The sequence below is a fragment of the Acanthopagrus latus genome, chromosome 6, assembly GCF_904848185.1.
Source record: "Acanthopagrus latus isolate v.2019 chromosome 6, fAcaLat1.1, whole genome shotgun sequence".
Lineage (NCBI taxonomy): Eukaryota > Metazoa > Chordata > Actinopteri > Spariformes > Sparidae > Acanthopagrus > Acanthopagrus latus.
The window spans coordinates 9,484,105-9,509,521 of NC_051044.1; the positions used below are offsets into that span (position 1 = coordinate 9,484,105).

Sequence of the window (25,417 nt, forward strand, 5' to 3'; positions counted from 1 at the left end):
TCCTTTGCATGGTACAATTTATCATGCCTTCCTTTAAAAAAAAAATCACAGTTCAGTGGTAACAAAATAGCCCGTAAAAAGATTGCTTTTCATTTGACTTTTTATTGCATATATATGCACCCATAACCCTTAACTCATTTTGAGTAGTGTAGTTCTTGAGTAAAGGTCTGAAAGTATCTGATATTAAATGACAATACTCTGGCAAAAATGAAATGTATCAAAAGCACAAGTAAAAGCAAATAAAACATATGTATGGGTGTCTATATACCCTATACTATGGGTCTATTGATTATCAGCCAGGCCAATTCAAAGATCCAATACTATATAGCATTTTTCTGCATCATATAATCTTAAAAGTAACTAGTAACTGAAGTTATTAAATGAGTGTGGTGAGAAAAAAAAGTACAATTATTGCCTTCAATTTGTAGAAGAGTGGTAGTATAGGGTACTAAAGAACATGGAAATTCTCGAGTAAAGTAAAAGAACCTCAAAATGTACTTGAGTAAATGTACTGAGTTACATTTCACCAGTGATTAAGTTTACCTGTCATTACCTGTCTGAAGTTATCAAGAACTGTTTGGCATCAACTGGTCTTAGCACTTTATTGGATGTATTTTATTATTTATTATATGTATACTATTTCCTTATAACTGTTTTGTTTTTTTAAAACGAAAAATCATGTCTTCTAGCAAGTAGTTCCGACCCTCGGTTGTGATTGGCTGACACAGGTTCGAACCCGTTGATAAATCCCCAATTACAGAACACCTGTGAGGCCGCATAACGGTAAGTGTCAATATCGCTGCGCCAATGCGAAGTTACGTTCGTGAGAGGGGGTGTGTGTTGCTTAGCAACCGATTCTGCTAGCGGGCAATGAAGCTAACTCTTTATTTCATAAGCTGTTGTGTCGTGTTGTTATAACTACAAAAAAAACAACAACTTCCTAATCGTGACTCCAGATGATTTTACAAAAGCTTGCCGGGGGTGTTGTCGTGCCTGCCAACGCCTCGGCGGAGTCAGAATTCAATAATTATTACGAGTTACGCAACGCGACGTGAATGGTCTTGACTCCCGCCGTCACTGCGTAAAAAGCGTAAACTACGGACTCATCAGATTTGCGCTCTCGTGTTTCGTCGGTGATGCACTATCCCGTACCTCCCCTCCCCTCCCCCCCACCCCCCCTTACGAGGCATGTCGTCTCCACACCACACCACAGCACTCCAGCCTCCTCGCATGAATCCAGCGCGCCGTCGACTCTGCCCAGCTGAACAGGCTACAGCTTCGGCGTAGGGTTCGGTGTTCGTCCCCGGCCCACCGCAGCCTACCCGGCCGCTGTTGCCCTCTGCTCCTGAAGGCAGTCCTCCCCCCCCCCCCTTACCCCGCCGTCATGACCTCCCCTTTCTGCCATTCTGCCGAAATTCGCTAAATGGGATTCGTGGCTGGCCCGAGGTTTCCACAGCAACTGGCCATCCGCTGCCATTATTTCTCTAATGAGGACAGCCATAAGGATTTAACACGGTTCCTCGCTGCGCGTCTCTGATTTTTGGGCTGAATCTCAAGACGCGTCAAAGGTGAGTTAATTAGGGTTTGGTGTAATGGGATTAAGTCGGCGAATACAACCTGAGGTTTGGGTTTTTGTGGCTGCGTATTTTTCCTCCTTTTAGTGATGTTTTTTTACACAGAGCGTACGATGATACCCCCCTTCTCTCTCATACACACACACACACACACACACACACACTGACTGACTTGTATTTCATTGTTGCACAGGCCATTCAGTCAGCGGCGCCGCTCGCACATTCGGTCAGTGGCACTCGGGTCTGTGCCGGGGCGACGTTGTTGACGGTTTACTACAGCCCGCACAAAATGCGCACCCTGTGTGCAAAATGTCACGTTCACTGACTCCCTCGCGACCACAGACTTTTGGGCGAAAACGGCAGTAGATCCACCGCGCAGAAAAAAAGAGAGCCTAACAATCCATCGAAATTCAAAATGGAGCTGTAACAGCACCTGTTTTGATTCATCAGGCCGCATATGCGCTGTATGTGAGCCCGAGCCCACGACAGCCACAGCAGCATTGTCTTTTATCCCCCGTTCTCATTCACAAATCCCTGTTTACGTGCACTAATGTGGATCAGTTTGGCGAACACGGACTGCTTATGTTTTTTTTCCCCTGATTTATTAATTTTTTTTGTCTTTCCTCTTTTCATTCCCTCCCATAGTAAAGACGTTATCATCTTGACAGCTGCTACTCATGTAGGCAGCTACCACCCCACCCCTTGTTTCTTTAAAAGCAGCTTTGCTGACAACTGGTGTTTTTAATCCCGTGGAAATAGAATTTTAATTATGTGGTTAATCTATTTACAGTTGTTTTTTTTTGGGGGGGGGGGGGCTTTGGATGAGTTCCAGCTCATCAATTAGGCAGTTGGGCTGGGGTTTGCTTTAAAATGAGAGGCAACATTGTGCTTTTTAACCTTAAGGGGATGCAATAATATGGTAGCCTCATCTGATAAACATGAAGCTGGCAGAGCATGAAGAATAGCACCAAATGCACAGTTGGATTGTTGAATGGATTTCTCCTTGATAATGTTTTACAAGCTGAGAGAGGATAAAAACTCATAATGTTCCCTTTCAGAGGAAAGTAAAAGATGAACAGAACTAAATATTGTTTTCGTTATGATTAATCCACCAAACGTTGTGTGGGTTAATTGTTTGGTCTGTGACATGTGAGCAGAAATCCCAAGGTTACATCCTCACATGTCATGTTTTGTCTGGTCAGCGGTTCAAAACCCAAACACATCCAAGTCACAGAAGACAGGCAGCCAGAAAGCATTTTCCATTTGAGGAGTTGGGTATTTTTATTGCTCAAAAACTGAGTCGAACAATTTATCATTAATAATAAATAGCTGCGAATTTATTCGTCTGACTAATTAATCGTCTGATTGTTTTAGCTCTGCTTAGCTTGGCTTTGTTAAACTGGCACTTGAGTTCAGACCACATGAAAGAATTTATTTCAAAGGTCTAATATTTGTATGATTTAAGGAGAGAACAAATGTTGATATTAATATCTTGTGAACCGTACAGAGAGACTGACTGGAAATACACAACACAGGCTGTCAGTAATCAAAGTCCTTTGAATATGCAGAGTTAATAATTTGCGAAGAGTGCGTTGAGTTTCTGAAATGAAACCACCTTTTGCCCTCCATTTATAGAAGAGTCATGCTGTAGCTCCTATTCCTCAGCCTGGATGGCTGGCAGCCAGAGCCACCAGTTATAGATGGACAGAAAACGGAAGTGGGTTTTATCATCCTCTCCTTGTCTTCCTCTTCTTCTTGCCTTTCCTCTCTGTGTTTGTCACTGATCGAGAGAAATGTGATGGAGGGGGTTCTGCGAGAGGCTCTGCAAAGTGAGCAAGGTCAGCGGAAGATTTGGGGAAAAGATAATAGAGAATATCTGATTGAGGCGTCCACAGCAGTCGATAGTTAGATGACTGCATTGTCTTTTCTTTAGCCCTCTTTAATTCATCTGCCCGCTCTCTCTCTCTCTCTCTCTCGCTCTCTCTCGCTCTCTCGCTCTCTCCCTAACCCAGGCTAAATATAGATGATCTGTGTCATATACATGCATGTGCACTGCACTGTTTCATGTTCTCGTCCAGCATATAGTGGGATAAGACGGTGACGCTAATGTGCACATTTCCTCTCGTTTTGATCTTGAGGAACCATCATTGCCGTGGCCCCCCTCCCTCACCGCTCTTCCCCAGGGCAAACTGTAATTTTCCCATTCGACTGAAACACTGGCTCAAGCTCCTTCACTCTCCGCAGCACAGTGGCAACTGTTACCGTCTGTTGTGACTCAGTGAGGTTTGTCACGGCCAAATGTGCTTATGTGCCTGACCAAAAATGTACAGCGTGTGTGCTCAAGCTTCAGATGGCGGATTACAAATGCTGATTATACAGGAAACGTGAGAAAGAGTTACACTGTTTGTACAGTTGGAGCCAGAGCGCTTTTTTTTTTTTGTTTCTTTTTAACACTTAAACGTGTTGCACAATTATCCTAGAAACCAGCAACTTAAATTCCTCCGAAAGACAAAGTGCACTTAGTCATTCCTTTCCTGACCATAGAGAGATTTCAACCTTGCACAGTTCAAAGGAAAGAAACAAGATACACAATCCTCCTTTGTCAATGTCTGAGTTAGTCTAATCGAGTGGGTATCTTCCAGTTATCCTCCAAGTTAGTAATTTAAGCAAGGTCCCTCATTGTTTCCCTGAACAATGGTTCCTATCTGAGCTCTGATGGAGGGGACAGTAAGATGAACACTCCAGTCACACTTGCAGCTCTGTGATGCTGCACTTAAAGGTCCAGTGTGTAGGATATGGTGGCATCTCACAAGCGTGGTTGTTGCAATGGCTGCTACAAATGTGACATTAAAAAAAAAAAAAAAAACACCTCTGAAGCCACTGTTGGGTTCGTTTTACATGATTATGTCTTGTTAGTGTGAAAACAAGAAGGTTATTTTCACTTGTGTGGCTTGTTGATTGATTGGTTTGTTGGTCTGTTGGTTTGTCAGCAGAATTACACATAATCTACTGGATAGATTTCCGCAAAACTTGGATGGAGGATTGGTCCCAGCCCAGAATAGACCCTCTTAAAAAAGGGATAAAGGGATGGATCAATTGGAGGACAAATTGATGTTAATCCTTTTTTATTTAAAAAAATGTATATTATTCTTCCACAACACACTAGAGATTATGATTCCATCTGTATTGCTTTGCTTTCCTAGTGGTTGGTTGTGAGATTGGAGATCTGTTGAGTTTGGAGTATTGGTCATTATTGGTTAAGCAGCTCCGGGTGGTTTGAAATTTGCAGCGATACGGGACTATTGAGTTTGATATTTCATGAGGCTTGCTCGAGTTAAAGTGGACTTTAATCTGACTGCCATTCTATTACTCATTGCTTCCAATACATCCACCTTAATCCTATATGCTTGACCTTGAAATACAGGGATGCTTTCAGCTCAATGCTAACATCCACATGCAAAACTATACACAGAAACAATGCTAAGACTTTGACGTTTCCCTGGTATAATGATTGCTGATCAGAACCGTTCTAACAGAGTTTTGTATTTGAGTGTAATGACAATAACAATCTGAAATCTAGAACGTGGACAGAAGTTGGGAGAATGCAAACCTATCCTTTAAATCAAGGTGTCGGATCTTAAAAGTACAGTGTGGGTTTGTGCCATTTTCCGAAGCAGATTGGAGCCCATCCACCAAATGACATATAATGAAAATACTGGCAGTTTCGATGCCGATGTGATGCCGTTTCAGTACCTGACAGGTGTTTGGACTTGTCTGCTTTATTAACCTGAATTCCTTTCGGGCATCTGAGCTTCTCTTCCTTTACTTCCCCTCCTTTCCCTCCAGTATTTCCATCTCACACCCACTGTTCATCTCATGTACTGAGTGTTTTATGGATTTTGTAAGACTCGAGTCAACACTGCAACTGAGAAAAACAGTGCTTAGTGATAAATGTGCTGCGGAAATTGAAGTGCTCTTGAACACCATCGTGGTTCTGAGGTAAACACAACTTGGAGATCAGCCTTTGAGCAAAGCCCGTGTTTGCCCTGATTCATATCTAATCCTTGAAAATTCTTTTCCCACAACACGACCAGGCAAACTCGTTCACACGGTCAGCTGTTCTGTGTGTTAATTATCGCTTTTCTGACATTATTAAACCATGTCGCGTAACTTTATTTTTACAGCACAAAAAGCAGCTTATACGGCTTCAATTAGAGTAAATCAGCCTAAAAATAATTGAAAGCAGTACATTCAGACTGTACATGCGCCAATACAGTCAAAGAAAGGATTAGAATTGTACTTGATTTACAAAGAAGAAATGTGATCAGTATTAAAAACCATGATCCTGGAAAGCTAGGTGCAGGACTCTCTTTTGGAATGAGATTTTGATTTAGTATCCTGGGAACACATGAAAATAGAGCGTCTTTGTTCCCCCACCACCACCACCATCCCATCTCCCTCCTCACTTCCTTCCTCCCATCCCGCCCTCCCACTGCTCAGGTGCCTGTTCTTGTTGCAGTCGCTGGCAGTCGTAGCAATGCGGTGCAATCTGGTTCCCCCGCATTCCTCCGTGCTCCTGTTGAATGGAAAAAGCTCCCCTCATCTCCCATTCCTCATAAATTTTACATTTTTGAATTTCTCCCATTCTAATATATTCTTAGAGTATTTATCTGTCCTATGTTCAGCCTGTTGGTACTTTGATTTGCCCAGTATATATTCATGTCTCCTCCATTTTATGTCATAACATTGGAAGAAGTCACATGTTAGCACTTCTTGATACTTGGGATCTCTGACACCATATTAGGGAAAAGCGTGAGGCTCAGCTACAGCTCTGCCTCTCTTGTTTACATACACAGACTCTGAGGCTTTCGAGGGTGGTCTGGTGTTTGCATTGTCCTGGAGACAACCAGGGGAGAGAGACGTGGTTTCTGCTGTCACTGTATTGTGTCTGCAGTGCAGGTCAGAGATCATAACCTCCCCTTATCGGTGTGCTTGAACCTGATGATTAGTCAGTTTTCAGGGGAAGATAATTGCTGGGTCCAAACTCCCTGTGCTTTAGACAAGCATGTTGAATTTGCAAAAGGTTTGAATAGTAGAGCTTAAATTATAAATATGCTAATCAATGATCCCTACACCACCAGAACTGTATTTTTGCATTCTCTATAGAATCATTCAAGGAAGAAGACATTCAACCATGACTGACAGCAGGCAGTGGCCACTTTACTAGGTATACCAGTGCATCCAACTCAATGCATCAGTATTCTTTAAATGTGAAAATGATTGGCATATTAATCGATAATGAAAATCTGATGTTTTTCTTACCCTTTTCGCCTTTCTAAATCCAATCCTAAAGTATTGGGCTTCTATTATTGGCTGTAATGTAGTTCAGGTGCTCCGGCTTTAGACCTTTTCCTGATAAGAGTCAGAACTGAAATCCCTGACCAGAGCTTGAGAAATCCCTCTGGAAGAACTCTTTACAGTGGTCAGTGAAGGAAGTCACTCAACCTTCAGTGACAAATCAGCTTTTTGTATATTGTAAGTTCTTGCACTCTGGTTCTTGAAGATTCCATCCTTGAGTACACATGACTGATTGTTAAGCAGCAGCCGGCTCTTTCAAGGCGATCATTTCACGATAGTTTTTGCTTGTATTCAGCCACCTCATCTATCTGCTTGTTAGCATATATTGACTACATGGACTGCTAAATATATCTGTTGCATAAGCGCCTCCACCATTGTTTAAAATCTTCTAAGACTGCGGCCCTGTCTGCCCATCCTGCTTAGTGTCTCTGATCCTCAGCGAGCTGATGGATGTTTGAGACAGCAGCCGGCCACAGGGTCTATTACTGATATCCGGACTAGCTGGTCAAGATGAGCAACTTGCCCTTCACACATTTCACATGGTCCTGTTCACCTTTCATTCAGGCCTGTGGGCCCATCTCTCTGTGTGACTCAGTGTTGCACCATAGGATACGTTAACCCCCCTACTGCGCCAGATCAAAGCATGCATGATTGTACGTGTGTGCTTGAAATCGCTCACGCTTGTGCACGTTCACGCAGCTTACACGCCCACAGAGCGCCACAGTGGGATCCTTCCATATCTTTGAGAATTTCCATACCTGTATAATTATGTTATGCTCGCACATTACACTTAAAACACCCACTAAGCCTCAGCTGTCCATGCAGTATACAACAACCACCTACGCGATCTTTTTACAGCCACTGCCGGTTCCTTCCTCCTTGTCTGTTAATAACCCTCCCTGGTCCTGTCTATCGGACTCACACAAGAATCCTGGAAACACGCGCATGTATTTGGAAAAAAGGATGTGAGACTCAACTGTGGTTGGGTGTTAGTGCGCGATAGAGCCTCGTTTCCCATAGACCGAGAAACAGCTGCTCACGCACATAAACACACTCGCACACACCTACACACATGCTGCACACACTCTGTCTGGAACTGAGAGTGCCTCTATTCACAAAGGAACAAGGCTGTTTCATGTGTGTGTGACTGTCTCCGTTTCAGCTGGCCTGAAATAGCCGGTCTCACAGTGAGTCACTCTGCACTGACTCGAGGGGTGGATTGGACTTGTGTTTGTGCATGTGTGTGTGTGTTTGTGTGTGGCACTCCAACTTTCTGTGGGTGCACTTGACTGCCTGAGCATGATTGTCTTTGTCTTTGCACTCTTGATGAAAGCGCAATCTAGATGCATTTAGCAGGCCTTAATAGATGACTTGGGCATCGGAATGGAAAAGCGAAGCGGCGCTGTAATTACCCGTTGGAGGTGAAACCGCTTCTGTCCTTGTCGACTCCCCAGTATTAGCGCTGGGTTTCATTACAGCTGCTTCTTTTTTTTTTTTTAAGCTTTGTTTTTCCTTCCAGATGCTCATTGATTCAGAATAGATTGAATCAACAGATAAGAATGACCTTGGATGTGCATTGCGTTGACTGTTTCAAGGTGTCCTGTTTGCAGAGTATTTGCATGCTAAATGGTTCTAACTGAACCTGGAACAGTTCCAAGGATACTCTGTGGTGGATTAGGAGAGCACAAGAATGTGACACTCTGGGCACACACTGCCAGGAGGACTTTTTCTTTTTTTCTTTGGTGAATGAAGGTGAATGAACAGAAGCTGAAACAGGGTCAGTTCCTGTTCGTGAATGAACAGCTTTCATCTCCTGACAAGATGGATTAAAACAGTATTTGGTAGAATTCTCTCTTAATTTGAGTCCAATCACGCAGACGGTGGTTATTAAATGTGTATGTTAATGAACACGCTTTATAACTGAGCTTCTTGCTGTAATTTTTTTTTTTTTTGTTCCCCCACCAATGAAATGGCATAAAATGATTTGGGTTGGTTTTGTCCTTTCCCCTCATGGAACAGGTTGTATGGTGGCCTTGATTTAAATGTTATTATGAGAATTAAGAGTTACAATATGTAACATTTCTGCATTCAAATATCTACGCATGAGTAGATCCCAAAGTGTTCCAACAATGTTCAAACCCAGAGAAATATTGAATTTAACTCAAGGTAACAGTGCGTTTAATTTGGCTGCCTGAAGTTTAACTAAAGAGGGAAAGATCAGATGATACGTCAGAGGATGAGGAAGGACATCAGTGCCTCAACTTGAGTAAACATAACATGAATAAAACTTTAATACATCACCTTAATAAAACATGGAAGGACTGTCATTTTCCATTTCCCTCTTTGCATAAATTATGTTCCTTTCAATAAAATATTGACGTCAGTTAGAAATATAATGGTGGTCATTCAACAATAGAGACAAACCACATCTTTTATTTTCATTCTTTTGATCGGGACACAGAGCAGCAGAATTTCTAAACTGTGCATTTTAAAAGTCAGCAGACATCCACATGCCATCTAAAGTGATGTTACTGCTGCCAGAATCAAGGAACTGAGTTTTATATGACGACTGAGCTGAGCTGAAAATGCCTGTCCCAGTTTCCCAGAGTCCAGTGTGACATCTTTAAATGTATTGTTTTTCAAAACAACAACCCAAAGATGTTTAAGTTAACAGAGAAATAAAACTGAGAAAGGAAGCAAATCCTCACATTGAAGAAGCTGATGTGTGCTTTCCTCTCAGAAAAAAAATGATTTGATTATCAGTGAAAGGATTATTAAAATGCTTGATGTAAATTCTCTTTGGATCAACTAACTGATTAGTCAGTCATGTTTGGCATATAACAAGAAATCAAGATGATTACCCAGAAATCCCTTTGGGACTCAAAGTGCTGCATTCTTACTCATCATTGGCTCTCATCCCAGGTCTGCACATGGGGGCGGGCAAGAGCAAGCCCAAGGAGCCGGGCCAGCGCTCTATGAGCCTGGACGGCACCATCGGCACAGGCTCGGACAGCGGGCACTTACACCACCTGGGCCCTGCCCAGCAGACCCAAACCCCCAACAGGAGCCCTGCCGTCGGGACAGGCAGGCGGGGGCATCAGGGCCAGCACCAGCACGCCCCAACAAACACTCCTGAGCTGGCTCTCTTTGGAGGGGTGGACCACACCGGCACCATCACCTCGCCTCAGAGGGGACCTCTGTCAGGTAGGAAACACTTTATGAGATTTGTAATGCATGAAAATATTACAGAATATCACTGATTGGCTAAATTTCAAATGCTACTAAAAGGGATTTTGTTCTTGAGTTTTATGTTTCAAATAGTGATACAAACTTATTGTGATTTTACATGAAAAAAATAGGGAATGTTAGGGAAAATATGTTGATTTGTTTTGTTTTTTCATAGAGACTAATGTGAAAAGACTGATATGACTATTCATTACGATATGAACAGTCAGCAGCTGGTTAGCCTAGCTTAGCATAAAGACTGGAAATAGCAACCCTGGCTTTGTCCAAAGGTAACAAAATCCACCTACCAACACCCCTTAAGCTCACTAATTTACACTTTATACATCATTTGTTTTTGGTTTTTCAGGGGTTTATGTGCCTGACAATTTCTTGGCCACAGTTTCCACTGCTGGTTGCCTGGCAACCTAACAGCAACAGGACTCGGTGAAGTCATTGCTCCCAGCCGAGAAATAGTCTTGCACATAATCCTGAGTTTTACTGGTGCTGGTAGGCAGATTTTGCTATCTTCATGCTAAGCTAAGATAAAATAATGATTTACAGACTCCAGATTCATATTGAATAGACACTGACTAGTATCAAAATACCTTGTCCAACATGTAGCAAGAAATCCACTAAATGTTGTTCCCAAAATATCTTCGTGTTGCTTTAACTTTGAGTGACACAGCAGTGCCAAAGTAGATTTTGCTTGCACAAGCAACGGGATGATGCACAAAATGGTTTTCACTGAAGAGATGCTCATTTTTAGTGTGAATAAACTTGTGAAGCTGAGCAGAACTTCACAGTGGAAACAGATTTAACAAGATCTGATAAAAACTTTGACTTTTCTCTGAGTCAGCCCACAGACTTGCTTTCAGTTTGAGATCACTAAAGTCATAAGAAAAAAAAAAAACAGTGTTACGAGGGTTTCACAGTGAGTCATAGTTTAACAGAAACATACTCCTGTTTCCTTCTCTCAACATCATCTGCCGAACAGACCCAAAACCTCGTCTTTGATTTTGACCTCTGCCGCCTCACACTGTCCGGATTTTACTTGACGTTGAAGCTGTAATGTGTCTAGACTGGCCAGATGGTTGGGTTAATGTTGCTCCATCCAGAGGGTGGAGGGCTGCTGGTGTATCAGGGACGGCTCAGCTGGCCGGCGCCTCCTGTGCTTCTAATGAGCCGATCAATGATTGGCTGGAGAGTTCCTGGGTTTAGATCACAGGTTCGTTAAAAGGAAGGGGTGGAAAGCTACACAGAAAATAGAAATCCATTGGTATGATGGCTTTGTCCTTCACGGGCCACAGGTCGATATTTTTCATTAGGCGTTGGTAAATTGTTTCATACAGAGGCAAAATAACTGAAGATTTATAGCTCTATAGCCGATAGAGGAAATCATCATCCAGGGCTGAACCAGTATAACTGAAGTCAGATTATGGAAGTGAATGTCAACCGGGCTTGCGTGGGAGGAGCATATCTTAAATGACTTTGTTCCCTAAATGTGTACTTCTGTGTGTGTTTCTTACAGGAGGTGTCACTACATTTGTGGCGCTGTATGACTATGAGTCACGGACAGCATCTGATCTGACCTTTAGGAAAGGCGACAGGCTGCAGATTGTCAACAACACGTAAGAGTCAGCGGTCATCTTCCTGTTCCTCCCTCCGATGCCACAACTTCTTCACAAAAAATCGAAACAAGCAGATCTGTAGACGCACATGTGATTTATGAGTCTGTGAACGAACACAGTCAGAGCTGGTAACTGTGGAGCGATGCAGACAGCAGAGTCTGATCCTCTCCATCTGTTGACTAAAACTGAGCAGAATGACACTTGACTAATGCATTCTGTGCCTCTTCATCTTTAAGACACTTTATAGAGAGCCTGTCATGGCAAGATCTAAGCGCACCATTCTGATGACTTGTTTTCCTGTCGGAAATCGGCACATATTGAAGTCCGTCTGTGTTGTGGTGTGATGATTTCAATATAGAAAGTGAAAGATGGTGTTTTAATATTAAAAGCTGCTGTTTCTGAGTAAAGGCATCTGGAGTACAATTCCCAAGCAGGGGCCTTATTACAGAAACACTTCCTCAGTGCTTGTCCCATCGTAAGTTTCAGACACAGGAAAAACCCTTTCTTCATATTACAGATGAAATTCTCAAATAAAATGTCATCCTTAACTGAGAGAAAAGATTTGAGATTTAGGAAGTTTCTATAATGAGGCCCCAGGTGTTTAAAATCAGAACAATGCCCTCCCACTCCCCATTTTCTTATGAGCTTTTTCCACAACTTTCTGCCATAAGTCTGGTCTGCTGTTCTTTATCTATAGTCTGGCACTACATAGTTGGGCTGAAAAATGTAACGAATTCATACTTAACTGATAATGCGAAAAGAAACATTTCATATTGGGAGTTTTTATCAACACATGCAAACACTGAATTAGTAAGAAAATTAGTGAGATTGAATCTCTGAGTCCAAAAATCCCACATGGAATGCTGATCTGATCATTTATGAATAGTTATCCTCTGTTGTAGAATTGTTACAAATAATTAAAACTGCACTGAAATAGAAAGTGGAACTATGAAACTTTAGAAACACTGCAGCTCGTATCAGCCCCCCTGTGTAGTCCCAAAGCATATCCAGCTCCTCTGCTATCTGTCTGTGCTGTGCTGCTCGCCTTTGCTGTGTCTCCTCGCTGTGTTTTGATGTGTCTGCTGTGTCTGTTATCTCTCCCTTTCTCTCTCTCTCTCTCTCTCTCTTTCTCACGCTTCATGGTTTCTCCTAGGAAAAAGTACAGCTTCAGGTCAGTAATACTTAATGCAATAAAAAAATCTCACACAACCTTTTGTTCACAGTCCCTTTGCTGCTGCTTGGATTTGTCCGAACAAGCTTTGTAGTGTTGCAACAAAAGAATTGGTAAACATTAGAGACGTGGGGTGATCTGTGGAAATAGAGCTGTTCTAAAATGTAAAAAAACAAATAAAAATGGTCTAAAATGTAAAAGGAGGCGACTGCAAGTGGAACAAAAGGTTGTTTGTTTCTGTCTGTTTTTCTCTCTTAACAGTGTTTTTCTTTTCATCACTGTCCACTAAGGTGTGGGATGTGTATTCCTTAATTATCAGGTTTCAATTATGGGTTGTCAGTGAAACAATGTGGAAGTTTCAACTTGTCTCGGAAGTAAACTTTAGTGCAGATTCTTTAATATTTAATGGATAAGTCTGGTAATCTTCCATACTTGTTTTTTTTAATTAGCATCAAATCCCACAGGAAGACCAAAAGCAACACTGTATTTTTGCAGCTAACAAGTATCTTTTGTGTAGCCAAGGCCTGATTTAGTGTATTCCTCTGCAGCATCAAGCTTATTTGTTCTCTCAAATCTCTTGAAAATAGATAAATGAGCCACAGTGTTGCACTGGTTGATATTCTTATTCATTGTCATCAGTGGTGGTGGAAGAAGTATTCAGATGCTTTACTGAAGTAAAAGACGCAATGCTGCATTGCACTGAAGCGTCTAGTTCCTGAAATCTTCTTCCTCCTTCCAATATAATTTCTCTTCACTGGGAGTAAACTAACCGGTCATTAAACTAACAAATGTTGAGGTTGCCTTGGTCAGTTTTCAGTTCTTGGTTGACCCTCTTGCTTCGTCTTTGTGTCTCTTTCTTTCTATTTCACAGAGAAGGGGACTGGTGGCTCGCACGCTCCCTGACGACAGGAGAGAGTGGATATATCCCCAGCAACTATGTGGCTCCGTCCGACTCTATCCAAGCAGAAGAGTGCGTTATCCTCTCCTTGTTTCACACAGTTTCTTTACTTTCCTGTAAAGCTGTTTTTTTCATTGCCATCACGGCCTGAATGTAGCAGCTTCATCTCGCCTCTATCTATATCCCCAGCACATATAGAGAAAATGAATGTATAGAGACAGTATATTCCTATATGCTATCCAGTACAGTCTTCTACATTTCCAGTCAGAGTATTTCTGCCTGCCCGCTCCAGACGCTCAGTAGTAGCTTCTCACTGATCTCATTCTCTCTGGCCCACTTTGGCAGGTGGTATTTCGGGAAGATCACTCGGCGCGACTCAGAGAGGCTCCTTTTGAACTTACAGAACAGACGAGGAACCTTCCTGGTGAGGGAGAGCGAGACCACTAAAGGTGAGCGAGCAGACGAGAGAGCACCGAGCAGTCGTTATCAAGGTGGTCCAATTAGCTCTGTTTATAATGATGTATTAAATCTGGGCCTCAAAGGTCACTTTGAGAAGTGTTTAATGTGTTGTTTTCAATTTAAGATTGATTTGCTTTGCTTTGACCTTTATTTTGAAAAACATTTTACTACCCATATTACCTGGAGTGAGCGTTGACACCTGCATGCAGATATGAAACAATGAATCGACTTATCAAGAGAAAATTAATTTGCAATAATTTTACGGTCTTTTAAAGGAAAACTGTCCCAAATTCACGAGTTTCTATTCTCAAATGTGGATCTGGTTTATTGCCAAGTAGGTTGTCACATGCCAATAATTCCAATAATCATCTGAATATTCTTAAAATCATTTTTGTTAAGAACAATGAATAAGTAACCTAAAGGTCCTCCTGTACATATAAAGGATAAATACAATTTAAACTTAATCAGGAAACCAATATAGGACTGTAAATCAGCGAGATGGAAAACTTTCCAAGTCATTAGCATGAGGATATTCACAATGTCTTGATAATGAAAATTCACAATCAGCTTATCTGCTATAAGAATCGTATATTGTTCCATCCCTAGGGAGATTCATCAATACTGAAAGTAATCTTAAATTGCTGCCTGGAGTACTGACGTCTCCAGATGAAGACAGTTGATTCACACACAGCTATGAAATTCTGAACTAGAGATATGAGGTCGGATATAATGAGAAGAATCTGAGAATTGCAGCATTACATCGAAATCCTCTTTCAGCCATTTTGAAAGACTAACATATGTTTCCCGACAATCAAAGCTTGTATTCTAACAACAGATGCAGCCTTTAGTTGTGTTTCCTGGCAGTGCACCGTGGTGCTGGCGTGCCTCATCAGAGAAAGTTCTGACAAGAAAACATATTTCATGAAAACCTCAGCCTTTTATTTTTACACTTGCTGTTTTTTTTTTAAATGTGTGAAAAGAGGATGACACTTTCAGCGTGTCCCTGGAGTTTACCCCACACAGCAAGTGTGATCTTACTTTGAATTAAGTAGATCATCAGGGACTCAATTTGAAGGAGGCAGAACCTTGTAATTAAGTCATTTGTTAACTTTCACACACGCCTATGGCGCTACATCTAGATCTCTGGACTCGTGGGGAAGTTTTGCGTCTTTTTCTGAAACTCAGCTGTCAGATGTAGTCCGTGTGACGTCAGTGGGCTCTGTAGGGGGTTGTATTGGAGGAAGTTGGGGGGGGGTGGGTGGGGGGAGAGAAGGGAAAGAGCACAGTGGAGTGGATTGGTGCTTGTGAATGGATAGGGGTGAATCACTCTGCCAGAACTAGGTCAACCTCGGAGGGTGCTGGATTTCCCCCTGGCTATAAGTCTCTGTTCTCCAACACACACACACACACACACACACACACACACACACACTCACATATATATATACATATACATTGAGAGAGAGAGGGGAGCAACAGTAAATGGGGTGAGTTGTAGGAAAGGGGGAAGATCATGGAAAGTGGGAGGGGCTCTGGCAGGACGTGTGTTGGCCTGTGAGTGCGTTCTTTATTAGATGTCAGATGTGAGGTTCATTGTGAGAAACGGACGAGCAGAAGTATCCCCCTCATATGTTGTATGAAGTGTAGATCACGTCACACTGATCATGATTCATTTCATTATTTGAAGCTAGAAGCACACAAGTTGTTGCCCACCTCGAATCCCTAAACATGGAAGATTAAAACAATTAGAGGAATTTCTGCGCCTGATCTTAAAGAATCAAACTGATCAAAATTTGTAGAGAAGGTAAAGTGTGAAGGCCCTGTTTTCTTCACAAATTCAGATAATTTTGAATTGATGTAATTTAATTCTACCTATAGGTTGTTAACCATATGTCAGTGGTTAAGCTGCTGTGATGATCAGGTACTTCAGGTCAGTAGACTCTCAGTTCAGTTACTGTGTGGATAAAATCTTTGGGAAGTGCGTCTTTGCTGCTCTAGATTTATACTTTCTGACGGGGGAAGAACAGTGAATATCACTCAGCAAAACTCCAGATCAAAAAGAATCGATTTTTCATTCTCCTTTTTGCTGTGGAACAACCTCGTCCGTGGAGCTCAGGTTCACCTCGTCCATTCAGCCTTTTGAAATCCCCTCTTGAAACACAAGCTTGAGTGACCATGAGGACTTAAATGTTTAATTTGTGTTGTTATTTTCTCTATATATGATCTATTGTTTGACAGTTTTTTAAAAAATGTTTTATATGGCTATACAAGACAAGTCAAAAATTATAGCTGTCTACATTTACGTTCAGTGTTCCCATTTTTGACTTTATTCTAAATAAGACAATATTTCGACTAAGTTATTCACGTGGTAAATGAAATGGTATGTTCCGCTAACATTCCCATTTACATGCAGTTTGCCTACTAAATGGACAGGCAAGTACAATTCAACCACCTTATTGAAGAGGTTGGTGTTAAAGTCTTTCATAATGTTTAAAAGTAGATGTGTTTGACCTCCAACCAGCAATATGGGCTCTTCTTCTGTGCATGTATCTCTACCTTAGCTTTGCAAACTGTTTGTTGGTTTGTTCACAATGCACAGAGCTGAACGCCGTAAACAGGCAAGAGGCCGCGTTCCCCGCATGTATTCCGATTGCGCTGTACACATGTCAAGTGAATGCTCCTACAACCAGAATAATACCAGCCCGTCCCACATGTCTTAATCACAAAACACTACATCGGAACGAGGCCTAATTAGGAATATTCAAACAGGATGTGCTGTTTACCGACCTGCATTGGAATATTGTTGAATATATATTCAGAATGACAGTGGAAAATTCGTGTGCATGTAAAAGTAGCCCTGGTCTTCCTCAGTGAAATCAAACCTTACTTGGTAGTGGGCCGTGGACGGGGACAGAAGGGCTTAGTTGAGTTTCCAGGGTGCCTCAAGGGGCCATCGGAGACTTGCCCAGCACAGCTGCTAGGAAACTCCACAGAGCAGCTGTCACACAGGCCCAGATACGCCTGGTTTTATTGTTCTAACCTGTCTCTGTCTGTTTTGTCTTGTTCATAGGGGCATATTGCTTGTCAGTGTTGGATTATGATAATACCAAAGGCCTGAATGTTAAACATTACAAGATCAGGAAGCTGGATAGCGGGGGTTTCTACATCACCTCCCGCACCCAGTTCACCAGCCTACAGCAGCTAGTCTTCCACTACCGCAGTGAGTAGTACTCACACACACACACACACACACACACACACACACACACACACACACACACACACACACAGCAGCTGTGAACGTGAACCTTTCAATGCCCTTTATCTGATCAGTCACTCTCACTTCTCTCTCCTCCCTTTCAGAGCACTCTGATGGTCTTTGCCATGCTCTGTCAGATGTGTGTCCCGTGGCTAAACCTCAGACACAGGGACTGGCCAGGGACGCCTGGGAGATTCCCCGAGAGTCCCTCCGCCTTGACCTTAAACTGGGACAGGGCTGCTTTGGAGAAGTCTGGATGGGTAAGAAGGACACACTACCTTTTCTTTTCTTTTTTTAGGGGTTTTTTTTTAGGGGTTTTTTTTGTTTGTTTTTTTTTTTGTTTTTTTGTGGATTCACACGTATTAATCATTTTTTTATTGGCCATATGAGCAGATTTTATCATGGTGTGAAAAATGAGACCCTCCTCATCGCTCTCGGTCGCCTAAATAAGCCCGTGGACAATTTGTTTAAGTGGACTCTGGATTTTTTTTTTTAAGGACTGTGGGCAGATTTTCTGAGCCAGTTCTAAAGGATGTGAATTTATAAATGTCCTCAAGCGCTTTGTCTCATTCCTTGTCTCTGTTCTGCTAACAGAGAGCAACAGTAGCTAACATTGGTTTAGAAATGGAGTCTGCTAACATAAACTGATGGCTGCTTCCAGCACAACACAGAGCCATTTAAATTCCTCTCACACCGTGGCTGATTTTGTATTGAATATAAAGCTTCAATGATTAATTGATTAGCTGTCAACTATTAAAATACTCACAAACAAAAATTGTTGGAAATATTTATCTGATTCGAGCTACTTAAATATCATTAATGGCCGCAAACTGAATATTTTGGGGTTATGGACAAAACAAGGCGTTGGAGGACGTCACCTGAGGCTTTGGTCGACAGTTTTTCACCACTTTCTGACATGTTATAGCGCAAATAACTAATTGATAAATCGAGAAAACAATAATGACAAATGAATGGAGAGTATCAGCATCACTTGCTCATGTCTTGAAATGTATCAATGAGGTCCTGGTAAAAACTGTTTTCTGTTTGATTTCTGCTTAAAGAATAGATTGACAGTTTGGGATTGCTTATTTACTTTCTAGCAGAGAATTAAACATGAGGATTGAAACCAGTGTGATGTCTGTCTGTTAGATACAAAGCTACTATCAGCACCCACCTACCGCAGTGTAGCACAAATGCTGGAAACATGCTCTGTCAAACTGTAACGAAATCCACCCACCAGCACACAGCAGTTTGTTAGGGCAGCAGTATAATGGTGTGTGTTCTGACAGGTACATGGAATGGTACAACACGGGTAGCCATTAAGACCCTGAAGCCTGGCACCATGTCTCCGGAGGCCTTTCTTCAGGAAGCGCAGGTCATGAAGAAGCTGAGGCATGAGAAGCTGGTCCAGCTGTATGCTGTTGTCTCTGAGGAGCCCATCTACATTGTGACAGAGTACATGAGCCAAGGTAACACGGGATACAGACTTTAATAAGTGCTGACTGAAAATGCTCAGGTTTTGTGAACTCTTAGGTAGTGAAAGCTGCCAACAGAGCATTTCTAGATTTCATGATCTTATTTTGGAATTTGGATTTTTATATTTCTCAAAATGAGTCGTTTATTTGTTGCATTATCTGCAATTGAACCCTTTTGATGTTGCTCTCACAGGTAGCTTACTGGACTTCCTTAAAGGGGACGCAGGAAAGATGCTTCGTCTGCCTCAGCTGGTGGACATGGCCGCTCAGGTAAAACTGCTTACAACTCAGCCACACTGAAAAACCGCAGAGTTGTTTTTATTATAAAACCACTGTCCTTTCTGCTTGACTTTCTCCAGATTGCAGCAGGCATGGCGTACGTGGAGAGGATGAACTACGTCCACAGGGACCTGCGTGCTGCCAACATCCTGGTGGGAGACAACCTGGTGTGTAAAGTTGCCGACTTCGGTCTGGCAAGACTCATCGAAGACAACGAGTACACCGCAAGACAGGGTAAGTCCATACTGTCTCTTTTTACTCCAGTTTATTTTTTCTATATTTGTTTGTACTAATGTCAAACTTAACACAAATATGATATCGGATGTCAGCTGCAGAGAAAAGTCTAGAATTTTACATTTAAAACTGTTTATTTTGATTCTATAACATGGTGCTTTTGGTTCACTTGTACTTTAGGAGCCAAGTTCCCCATCAAATGGACCGCGCCGGAGGCAGCTCTGTACGGTCGTTTCACCATCAAGTCTGATGTCTGGTCCTTTGGTGTGCTGCTCACAGAGCTGGCAACTAAAGGCAGAGTTCCTTATCCAGGTGAGGACTCACACAGTGTATCTGCACTGGCTTTTTCTTTACTGACTTATTCTGACATTTCATCAGCCGGCAAAAAAGATTCATCGATAAGTAACATAATAGATAATCATTAGATAAGATTACATTCTTTTTTTATTTACATTGTGCACAGCGTCCCAACTTTTCTGGAATCAAGTTTGTAGTGACTGATTAGTAACAGGCTTAAAACTATAGACTGGATTTTCTGATATTTTAGGAACATAAATGTCTAGCCCAAAATGTGACTTCCTGTATCTCTCGGCAGGTATGGTTAACCGCGAGGTGCTCGACCAGGTGGAGCGCGGCTACAGGATGCCTTGCCCTTCAGAGTGCCCCAGCTCCTTGCACGAGCTCATGCTTTCCTGCTGGAGGAAGGACCCAGAAGAGAGGCCTACGTTCGAGTACCTGCAGGGCTTCCTAGAGGACTACTTCACCTCCACAGAACCCCAGTATCAGCCTGGGGAGAACCTATAGAACCACACACTGAACAGAACGTAGGGGGGGAGAGCCTCAACACAGAACGATGTGCACTAACCCGACCTCAGAGGAGCACCTGTGGGAGGATCTGAGCCGGTGAAACTCACCTGGGAGGAACTTGAGATTCTTCTGTTGAAGCGAAACCAAGACAGAAACCTGCAGGCGTCCCATCATGTGCCATAAAGGAACTACTACAGAAGAACCTCGAGAACCTCCTTTCTGCAAGCACCCACTGTTTTACTGAAGGTTTGCCTGCAGAAGCGAGTTTCAAGGCTGTGAAGGAGAACTCCTGCTGGGCGGACTCTGGCTCTGAATCGATCGAGGGACTACTCTTGCGGGTAAATGTTTTTTGAGAGGTGCGACTGATGTGGGAGGAACTGAATCAGGATCAACAGACGGAGCGAGAGGGAAAAAGAACAAAGCTCCAGTCGAAGAGAGAAGGCTACGGGAGGATATTTCAATCAGACATGAGCTGTTTAACCTCCCTCTTTCCCTCTTCTGTCGTGTCTCTGTGCCCTCGTCTGGTACCTTTTTCCACCCACAGAAGAGCACTGCCACTGTGGCTCAGGTGCCAAAGTAAAGTCTGTCTCTCTTCACGTCCTTTATGTCCCTTCTGCCTCTCTTCCTCTATTTCTGTCTGACTTTCAGTATCTCTCTCCAGTTTTCTCAAGTGCTGCTTCTTCAAAGTGTCTCCAAATAACTCAGCTCTGGAACTCTACTTTGCATCTTTTATTTATGTTTACTCGGACAATATGCGTCCTGTGGTTTAGGGTTTTGTTTCGGTTGCAGACGGAGGTTCCTGATTTTTTTTTTTTTTTTTCTTTAACTTTGATTATCAATAGGCAAGGTTGTTAGAACCACGATCATGGTAGTGCCAGGGTAAATGTACTCAACAGACAGGCTCTGTAACACTGGAAATTAGATAGATCAAGTTAAAACAATCCGAGGCCTTTCTCTCTCGTTAAACCCTCCTTCTCTTCTCTAGCTCTTCAAATACGCTGAGTGGCCACTGCAGCCAGCTTGATCCAACCTCGATTGATAAAAAAACATGATTTTGATGCAGGTAGTGTTTGAATGCGTGTATGTTTTTAAACTGGAGAATAATCTGCGCAGTTATGGTGGCACTAAAGAGCAGTTTTAGTAGTTCATTTCCTCCGAGGCATAAATGAGATAACTGTCATTAAACATTTATGTGACCTACTAAGAGGCTGATATGGCTACCAAACCAATCATTGACACAAGATGTGAAAAGCCTACGCTGTTCTGTGCCAAACAAATCACATTTCTTTCCTGCTGTCCATGTATATAATGTTTTATTATCAAGGGAATTACTTGGGGGGGGTTTTAGTTGTGCAACATGCAACTGTCTACTCACAATTTCCACTCAAACTCTGCACCATTTCCCCAGTAAACCCACTGAACTTAAAAAAGAAAGGAAGGGTTATTAAGTCACTGAAGCTTGCTTTGGTGTCAGACTGTAATGACAGCTGTTTTGAAGTCTGCATTGTGGACAAACACAATAAATGTCCAACATTTTTACGTCGTGCGACTTCTGATCCAGAAATTCCACCAGGAAAAAAGAACACACTTCATAGAATACATTAACGACTGATGTTTTCATCCACATGATGTTCATTCCTTGAGTTTGTTTAGGAAAGGCGTCTGTTTAGCAGCACCATTGCAGAAACCAGTCCAACTGATCACAATATCATCAGCCGTGGGTGGGGAAAAAAAATCAGTTGCTAACCTACTTTCTGAAGTTTGCTCTCATTTTCTGGAGGGATTTATTCATCAGAAGTCACACGACGTAGATATGTTGGAAATTTCTCCATGCATCTTCCATAGACTTCAATGCAGCTGGCACCACAGCCTGGCACCAAAGGAAAGAAATCGGTGAGGTAAATACTCTTCCTTCTGTTTTTATGTTCCTCATGTAAACAAGACAGATGAACCTGTCACAAAAAGCTTTCATTCACTTCACAGCTGTTCAGTCCAATTTAATATGCAACCAGGCGGCCCTAATGAAACTGTAAAACTCTGATCAGGTAACCCTAATAAAACTGTGTTTATGACTTTGCTATGAGAGTTGATTTTAAAACCAGTTAGCATGCTTTTGTGCCGTTCTTCTCTTGACCATTGGCTGGGTTTGTATTTATGCTGTACTGTGCATCAACACATGTATGTTTACTTTACTCGAGGGGATCATAAACAGACTTCTGAACATTTGTGCCATTGACTTAAAATTAGGTTGTTTATTTTGTTTGTTTTTGTTTGTTTTTTTTAATATCTTACCCACTGCTGCCAATCCTCACTATCATACTGTACATACTGTAGCGCTCTAGAGTTTTGTATCATGTAAGCCACTTTGTAATGGCAGGTATTTGCGTTTGGGTGTCACACATTTCACGGTGGTTTAGTTTATGATGTAGTCGACGCAGCAACAGTAGTTATAAAAGTTAGAGTTTGTTGCCAACCGATACTATGAAACCAGTGAATAAAATATGAGCCATGCAGCCACAAGAGAGGAGCTCCATGCCCGCAAAACAGTTTTTAATCCAGTGATGATGAATCCTGATGGATAATCAATAATGTGGACGATTCTAAAACCGCAATGAAAACGGAGATTGGGTTGTGATACGATAATGATAAATGAGGTCAAAGATGTAAATAGTATCTTAAACAAATGACTGTGACGATCATGTAATTTTGTTTTTGTGTAGTTTTTCTTTGATTGCTCCTCCGTGTCGAGGTTTTTACAGTGACGCACGCCTGCTCCCAAAATGTTTTAATAATAAGATGCAACTGTAAATGGGGCTTGATAAGGAATGTTTTCTTTTTTTTTTTAATATTGGACTTAAAATCATATCTGCAAAAGACAATTTAAAATTGGGTTTGACATAAATACATATATAAAAATATTTTTCCGAGAACATATCAGTGCTTTCCTCTTTTAGATCGGGAAATACCCCGTTTGTTCTGACGCGCCGAGCCGCCTGTCAGTCACTGGGACAATGTGGAAGTTTGTGGGCTCGTGACAAGTATGAGTAACGCTAAGGTCTGATTGGATTTTCTGTTCCATATTAAGCAAGTGTCTCGGCTGTTTTCTTATGTTTTTATTTTTTTATGAATCTATGCAGTTTTGGTATGGCATTCCTGCAACTTCATGGCCATTTTTGTTCTAAAGTCGTAAAACAATGATCATAAACAGAAGGTGTGAGCATTTTGTAAGGACTTCTTTTGTCTTTTTTTTTTTTCTTTTTGTTTTGTTTGTTTCCAATGTAACAGGATTGAAATGGGTATCGTGCCACTTTATGTTGATCTTTAAATGTGCAATAAATTATATTTCAAATGTGTTTTGATAAGAGTGTGTGGCAGGTGTGTGTGCTGTCCTTTGACCTGGAAACATCACGCTGCCGGGGCGTGAGTAACTTCTCAGTGAAGTGATGAGCATGTTGCACCGCGAGCCGAATGTTTAGAGAAGTGAGCATGTGATGCAACGATCGTCAGTTCAAGTTAGCCAGAATATGTGGGACATTCGGGCAAGAATGAAGAGAATATGACTGAATGAATTAGACTGAACACAAGAGAAAATATGTACTCGCTGCTGGATATTTTGAAGAATTGTTCAGGTGAGGTCAGTCAGGCGGTGATGTAAAAAAAAAAAAAAAAGAAAAAAGAAACTGAAGTAGGAGATAAAGGACCTGAATTGTCAGTTTAAGTAGAAAAAGCTGAGTGAATGAAAACAAAATGCCAGCTGAGGCGTGGGCGATGAATTGACCTGGAAGTGAAAGTTGAAGTGGAAGTGCTGAGTGAAACAATTCTTGAAAGCACCGGTCCAAGTGTGAAAACTCAAAGACGATATCAGCTGAAGTGTGTGCCAACGTGTAAAATGCTTGGAGTAAACTGTATGGACGGAGGGATGTGAGTTGACACAGTGGGACGCGATCGTTTCGTTTAAATGTGAGGACCTGAGGCCCGACGTGAGCTTCACAAGGCGGTGAAGTGTCTCGGTGAGAATGTGATGTGAGGACCAGAAATATCTGGGACAGAAAACAAATCTACTACATCCTGTTACATTTTCAAAATAAACATCCCAAAAGTAATTGGTTAGGTTTAGGAGAAGATCAAGGTTTCCGTTAAAAACACAACTTCATCAAAATAATCACCTCTAACAGTTTCCCTCACACCAGACTCTGCTTGCCTGGGTGAGAATCAGATGACTAAACCAGCTGAGCATCACCAACACGCTCCTCTTCTATTTGCATTAGTTCTTTATTCCCGTCATTATCGCCTCCTGCTGGCACTGCAACCTCTTACACGCGAATCACCATCACCCTCACACGCTGACATCTTGTTGATCAGCGGGTCTGTTACACGCTTCTGAGCTCCAGACTGAGCTGTGTGACAGTATTATCACTTGAGTTAGAGGTTAACGCCACTCGTTAAATGTGCAATGAGCATCTCTGGAGAAAGATAATTAAAGTGTTTGACGACCTGGGAATGACACTCAGCAATCCATTAAGTTTCTCCAGAAGGGCAGGTTGCACCTTTAATGAGTTCAGTTAAAAACTGAAACTAATCAGTGATTTAAAAAAGAAAAATTCTGATACATCTTAATATCAGACACTGAATGATAAATTAAAGCACAGTTATAAAGTAAATCAAAACGAGTCCAGTTTCAAGAGCAGTTAATGTTTTTGCAGACCACTGATTCATTCATTTCAATGTGTCATGTGTGTTTATGACTTCCTTTAAGTATCAGGAACTGGAGGTGCTGGTCGAGGAGTTACCTGTCAGTGCTGCCAAGCCAGCGTCTGCAGTTCGAGACCGTGTTTCAGTATTTGTAAGTGTCAAACCACTGGATATTTTTAGGGAGACCTCGGGAGAAGTCCAGCCGTGTTCATAGTGACAAAACCAGAAATTTCAAGCAAAACATTGTCTTAACCCTGTGCCCGGACACAACCAGAACATAACATTAAGGAATGTAAGGTTTAAACATATCGGCGTTTTGCAGAAACGTACAGTGCCGACATCTTTTTCTGGTGACTGG

The 25,417-nt window shown here is 42.0% G+C and overlaps 1 protein-coding gene across 2 annotated transcripts; it reads left to right on the forward strand.

Moving 5' to 3' along the window:
- The first annotated feature begins 47 nt into the window (after positions 1 to 47).
- On the forward strand, positions 48 to 23,720 carry LOC119020663 (proto-oncogene tyrosine-protein kinase Src-like). Of its 2 annotated transcripts, XM_037100156.1 has the most exons (13): positions 48 to 1,568; positions 9,855 to 10,136; positions 11,686 to 11,785; positions 12,939 to 12,956; positions 13,828 to 13,926; positions 14,200 to 14,303; positions 17,384 to 17,533; positions 17,677 to 17,832; positions 18,862 to 19,041; positions 19,241 to 19,317; positions 19,407 to 19,560; positions 19,741 to 19,872; positions 20,156 to 23,720. In XM_037100156.1, exons 2-13 carry the CDS (start codon positions 9,863 to 9,865, stop codon positions 20,362 to 20,364), a joined length of 1,653 nt encoding a protein of 550 aa, XP_036956051.1. In that variant the 5' UTR covers positions 48 to 1,568; positions 9,855 to 9,862; the 3' UTR covers positions 20,365 to 23,720. The 2 variants fall into 2 exon arrangements, with proteins under 2 accessions (XP_036956051.1, XP_036956053.1); XM_037100158.1 differs by lacking the exon at positions 12,939 to 12,956.
- The last annotated feature ends 1,697 nt before the right edge of the window (positions 23,721 to 25,417 follow it).